Genomic DNA, 6,248 nt, shown 5'->3' with positions numbered 1-6,248 from the left:
ATCTATCTATCTATCTATCTATCTATCTATCTATCTATCTATCTATCTATCTATCTATCTATCTATCTATCTATCTATCTATCTATCTATCTACACACACACATATATATATATCATCTATATATATCTATATATAGACACAGTAGTTTTATGAGTTATGGTAGAAAGAGCGTAAAATGCATGCATGCACAAAGCTCACAAAGCTGTACAATCCTCTAAAGTGGCTGGCTCTGACTTTCAGGTTTCAGTAAAAATACACAATGCTATTCTCTCAGCAACATTCACAAAACATCTGAAAAGAATGTTTTAAATGTTGGGAGGAACAATCCAGCACAAAATATTCACGCAAAAATCTCATCTATCTCATAAATGCTTGTACTAAGGTCTAAACCAGGGGCAGGCAACTCCAGGCCTCGAGTGCCGGTGTCCTGGAGGTTTTAGATGTGTCCATGATCCATCACAGCTGATTTAAAGGGCTAAATGACTCCACAGCATTTCTTGAAGTTTTCCAGAGGCCTGGTAATGAATTAATCATTTGATTCAGGTGTGTTAACCCAGGGTGCGATCTAAAACCTGCAGGACACTGGCACTCGAGGCCTGGAGTTGCCTACCCCTGGTCTAAACAAACAGAGTATGACTAAAGACAAGAGTGACAGCAAATCTGTCACTCCATCTGTGCAAAGCTGTGATTATCTGACTCATAGCATGACATACCAGCGTTTTTCACACATTCAATTAATTCTTTGGTGTCTGGTGTCTTTGAAATGGAAAGGGAGGGACATAGAAAGGTGCACCAGAGTGCAAAGAAACGGGTAAATGAAGAAGAGTTAAAGAAGGAGCCAAGTCTCCGTGTCTCGTTACATATGGTGCAGTCTTTCCGGAAAGATCGCCTGACCTGGGAATGCTACCGGGTCCCTGGCAGAGCAGAGACACTGCTGACGAGCCTTTTGACTACGTAAATCTTCACAAGCACACAGTCACAAATACAGCTCACACTGACTATTTACATTAAAAAAGTAAATGAAGTGGCACGAGCAACCAGGCTTCCTGCGCTTAAGGCAAAATCTCCAGATTATGATGGATTTTTCACATATTGCTGCTGCTGCTGAAATCTGTGTGTAATATTATTGTTGGCACACCTGCAGCTGTACAGCTACAAGAAAATAATCGGTTTATGTGTTGGCTGCAATAAGATGAGACCATTTTTCATAAACATACTAAGAGAATCAAACAACATGGTCATGCTACTAAAGGTTGAACAGCTGCACTTATTTCATATTTAAGCCATCTGTACTTGTAGGCAAAATCGAGCGAACATAAGTGAATACACCAAGTTGCTCATCTAATTTCTCTGACTTAAAGGGCCGCATAGTATTACGTTGCTTGTTGCTGTGTGTAACTTTGTGCTTGTTTATGTATCACTCTATTTTGGAGTATACTGGATGAAAGGCGACACCGTGAAGTCGGAAGTCTTCACAGGTCTATGTCCTCTGGCTCGCATACAGCAAATTTCTTTTCATAGCTGTCATAACCGAGGCCAACAGCTTGAGGCATTGAAAACCGATATCAGGGAATTAAGCTGATTGACTATCACTATTGAAGTCCTAAATAGCAGAACTGGGTGGCAGTGGCACCGGTGAGACCTGCAGGGCATTTATGGCCTGTAGGTCACGCCATAAATGCACAAAGACTCGCAAAGGTTAAACAGCGAGCGCAACACAAAACAGCACAAAAAGACTTTCACACCTGTGATGACTTTCACAATGAAAAGTGCCTTCAGGTGACTGCAGTTTAGACTTCATGAAATACAGATAAGCCTTAAAATTGCAGTGAAAACACGTCAAGAAGCTGTACTGTTCAAGGAATAGGCTAATAATGAGATGCTAATATTAGATAAACTTGGCTCTCATTCATCAGTCTTCCATGTTAGCCCCACCTCGCAAGTTAAAAGGTGAGTTCCTTTAGGCTGTTTCTTAAGCAGCTCTGGCCCTCTGAATCAGTAAAACGGCAGCCACACGAAAACTATGAGAAACGTTCTCTTGCAGCGCAAGAACAATTAAAGCATTATGTTTGAGGATAACTGTCGAAGGTTCCACAAGGCTTACAATGCAGCTTTTGAGCAAGTATAACAGTCGTCAGTTTAATCTTACCCTGGTGATTAACTAATCACCAAGTAATCACTACTACCTAAATCTACCTCCTGTAAGAAAGTATAGTTAATTTGGAGCACTTCCTGTGTATCGTTTCGAAGTAGCTGAAAGTAGCACTTTCACAGAGGAGAGGAGTTCTTGCATATACAGCCTCTGACAGCTAAAGTGGTCTGGAAATGGCTCAGGAAACGGCACTGGGAAAGATTTAGTGAAAGACTTCTTCCTCTCTGAAATGTGGAAACACTTGGATTTATAGTCATGGACCTTCTGGGGTCTTTACGGGGCTGTGGTTCTCCCACTAAACCCCACCACTGGAACTAAAACCCAGTAACAACCAAAATATATTATCAGTAAAATAAAGCCTGACAATCCAACATGTACTGTGTAAACATTTAATGTGGACTATTTGTTTTTCCACTGCCTTCTCTACTGTATGCGTTAGGTGATAGATGTTCGGTTTGTGGCATCATGTGGAGGCCTCTAGTCCAGATGAAGTTGAGTTGAAGCAATTGCCTTTCTTCCTGCCACCTGCACCATAACCACAGCCAAACCAGCACTGAATAATGCTCAAATGTTCAGTTCTCAGCCCTTCATCAGTCTTGTGCACGCGCACACATTGTCGAGCTGCTTTGGGATGAATTCAAACATCCTACTTTATGCAAAACACTTTTAAGACTTAGCAAAATATGTGTAAGCACAATCCACATTTCCACTTCAAAAGTCTAATATGTGCGATATGAAAAAAGCCAGTGTATTTGAGTAATAGCGGATGTGTGTTTTTGACCTTTTGAAGCAGTGTGCCGAAGTGAGGACCCAACAGGTGTCAATGAGAGTTGCTCCACAAACCAACCTCCCATCTACTCGAGATCCTCGCAAACGGATAGCAGCCTGCCATGGCCAGCCACCCCTACAAAGAAAACAGCCAAAGAACTTTAAATTGTATCTTTAGGCACTTTCTTACTAGCAGCTTGTGACAGAAACATCAAATAAACACACACTTTGTATAACTTAAAGGTAAAATTGTATTTTTACAAAAACAAAGAGCTATTGGCTGAAAACGTGGCACATCTTGGCACGGTGTGTGCTCTTAAACAAATTAAGAATACTAGACAAGTGCAGGAAGTTCACCATTAATGAAGCGTGGGATCATCTTAATAGATTATAGAACCAAAAGGCAGCTGACATCCAAAAAAGAGAGGTGGATTTCCCATTTTCTTAGTTAAATAAAATGAAATAAGGGGTGGCTCAATACTGTTTCACAGTGTTGTGTATGGACCTGCTTTGTTTTAAAACATGCGTCCCCACACAATGTATCTTGATGTTTGTCTGCACACACAGTTTTCTTTGCCTATAGCCCTCAGATCAGCTGTTTTCTATCTAAGGTTTGCTTGAAAATGTGGCCATTATTCTTTATTCTAGATCTCTGACAGGATTTTTCCATGCTGGTATTAATCCCTGCTCTCCCTGCCAACTTACCTCAGAGAGTTTTCTCCTCCTATGATTCTCCTCTGGCGAGTGTGTATGAGCCGCAGACCGCAAATTGAGTCCACAGGATCTGACAGAGACAAAAGAGGGACCAGTGGTTGTGTATATTTGAGAGCCTGTGGGAGGGTGATGATTGCTAAACCATACATCTCAGGTCCAGTGTTGGTTTTATTAAATGTTTAGTCTGGTCAAAAGCATAATTCTTCTTTTCCTACTATAATATGAACCTGAATTCAATAAATAAATAAATAAAGTGATTCCTTTCACTGTTTGTGTATGTGATGTCCAAAACTACATGCAAAACGAGACAAAATACAGTCCTGCATTGGTTATGTGAGAAATGGTAGCATCAGAACATGTGCAGGTAATGGAGAGCATTTTGTGCGTCTGCCCTGACGTGTCACTGACAGGATGAAGCAATAATACTGTAAAACTCTCCATTTTACCATCTGGATACACACAGTCATCGAAGTCCCACACTTTCTGCTTAAACTCTTACGCTGGTCCTTTCTTCAGCCATTTATATCTTTTGAGTTTTCTGGTGTGTATAACATTTTGGAAGTGTTTGCTAAACACAGTATAGTTTCCAGATGAATAATAGAAGCTCTATTTGTTTTCAGAGTTATAAAGTGAAAACCAGGTCCTGACTAACTGACTGACCTTTCACCACTTTGTAGCTGGGCTGCGGAGCTCCGTAGTCGCATATGACCCCAGCGTCCTCGCTGTGGCGGCAGTTGTGCGTTCCTGGAACCTCTTTGATACAATCAGCTAAAGAAAGCTCTTCACCAGTGCACTTCACATTGTCCACGTGGATGGGCCCCGTCCCTTCACCGAAGTATGCCATCACGCGGGCCTTTGCCACGCCACTTGAGAGGACAGACGTATACGCATTTCACTACATCGCTTTCTCAGTTATAGAAAACAAACACAAGAACAGGCAGAACTGTCCAAAAAGTAACACACGTTCTTTATGATCAGAGGGGAAAAAAAGATCTGTGGCACAAATTAAGTAAAAAAGTAAGTCTTAGTAAAAATATTTAGATAACGTGGGAGATCTGATGGTAGTTCCGAAGAAGAGTTAGTGCCCACCATCAGTGGACCTGACAGATATAAAGTTCTATTATGGCCACAGCAATTTAAAATATATTGATGTAAAATAAAAGAATTATACTAAATATGGAACTGCACTGGAGCTCTGCACTTGTTTTTGCACAAGCAGCAACAATGGAAAACTCTGACAATGACCTTCTGTTGGTATTTGACATGGAGCAAAGTCTGTTGTGTAACATTCTAAGGAAAATTTGAATGTGCGGCGCATGCAGAACAGACGTCTTTTGTTTATCTTTCAGCTGTAACAAGTCAGACAAACTGACTGATGTGAATGATGAGGCTTTTTTCAAAATTCCATTTACAAATGTCTTTAAATAAGAGTTGAACATTATTTGTTGTTACATAGACCTGTTTAGGTGCCTAAGTAAAGGCGGTGACAACAAATTGGTTTAGATGTTAACATTTGACCTTCTCAGAATGTGACGCAAACTAGGTTGACAAAGGATAGCAAAACTTTGCACCATTATCTCACCCCTGACTTAAATTAGCAAAGAACTAACACACACTGGCCTGTAGGATGAACTTGTGTAGGTACAGACTGTAACTGTGAATTTAATTAAGACTGATAGATAACAGAAAGAGAAGGTCTTATGTTGCATCCCTGGAGTATGTTGGGTGACAGGTCTCGTTATCCACTGGGAACCTTGTGTCTCTTACTTACTCATCTAATGTTGTATCTGTGTGTTCAATAGCTCCCTAGACAATGTATGTAGAAAGTGACCCTCCGAGTTGCTTGGAGCAACGCCTAAAGACTGACATCATGCTGGCTTGGTGTATCTCCGAGGCAACCTGCGGTTAACGTACAATAACAGTTTAAAAAAAAAGAGCTGCTTTGGCTATAAACCACTCAAGTTGGAAAGGAGGGCCAAGTGTTTTCTCGGGCATCATATTTCATGTGCTTCCATTAATATTCCTTGGGTTCAGCCCCATTGTAAATGTACCCATTAGCTAAAGAACATTTTTTTCTCTGTTTATTTTATTGGAAGTGAAGCTCTTGATATTAGGACAATCTTTGTTAGCAAGTACTCTGCAAAGATAAGCAGAGTTGTTGACAAGAGCCATGCCTCTTTAACACACTTTCCACTAACTCTCTAACATTTATGCATTCCAGATGTGGCTTTCATCTGCAAACAGATGTGTCACAGAAAACTTGGTGACTAAGGCATGAATATCTTTTGCTGAGGAGTGATGAGAAAGGAAATAAGACAGTTTGTTATAGTAAAGTTTTCCCTTGTCATCTCATTGTCATTGTTCTTGAAAACAAAAAGGCGTCTCAGAAGAAAATGAAAAGGAGGCCTCTGGACAAGTGCCAGGAAACATATCCGATACTTGAAACGTGACTTTTGCATCATTAGCCTGTGTTTTAAATCAAATGTTTATTTTTGTAAAGGTAACAGAAAGGTCACCATGAAAAGCTCATACCAAAACATCTTAACAACTACAATCAAAGAAAGAAAATTAATAAATAATGAAATGCAGTCATTTTTTATGATTTATAATCCA

The 6,248-nt window shown here is 40.3% G+C and overlaps 1 protein-coding gene across 2 annotated transcripts in view; it reads right to left on the bottom strand.

Moving 5' to 3' along the window:
* prss12 (serine protease 12) overlaps window positions 1-6,248 on the bottom strand; it is a 20,716-nt gene that overhangs the window by 4,472 nt on the left and 9,996 nt on the right. For both annotated transcript variants that reach the window (XM_005928217.3, XM_005928216.3), the window contains exons 9-11: window positions 4,296-4,501; window positions 3,627-3,705; window positions 2,935-3,057 (exon numbers count right to left, since the gene is read on the bottom strand). In XM_005928217.3, coding sequence (XP_005928279.1) covers window positions 2,935-3,057; window positions 3,627-3,705; window positions 4,296-4,501 — 408 coding nt within the window. The remainder of the gene's footprint in view (window positions 1-2,934; window positions 3,058-3,626; window positions 3,706-4,295; window positions 4,502-6,248) is intronic.

The sequence above is a fragment of the Haplochromis burtoni genome, unplaced genomic scaffold, assembly GCF_018398535.1.
Source record: "Haplochromis burtoni strain Fernald_Lab_line unplaced genomic scaffold, NCSU_Asbu1 Contig_110, whole genome shotgun sequence".
Classification (NCBI taxonomy): domain Eukaryota; kingdom Metazoa; phylum Chordata; class Actinopteri; order Cichliformes; family Cichlidae; genus Haplochromis; species Haplochromis burtoni.
The sequence above is the reverse complement of the archived record's forward strand: the minus strand, read 5'-3'. Positions and strand labels throughout refer to the sequence as shown.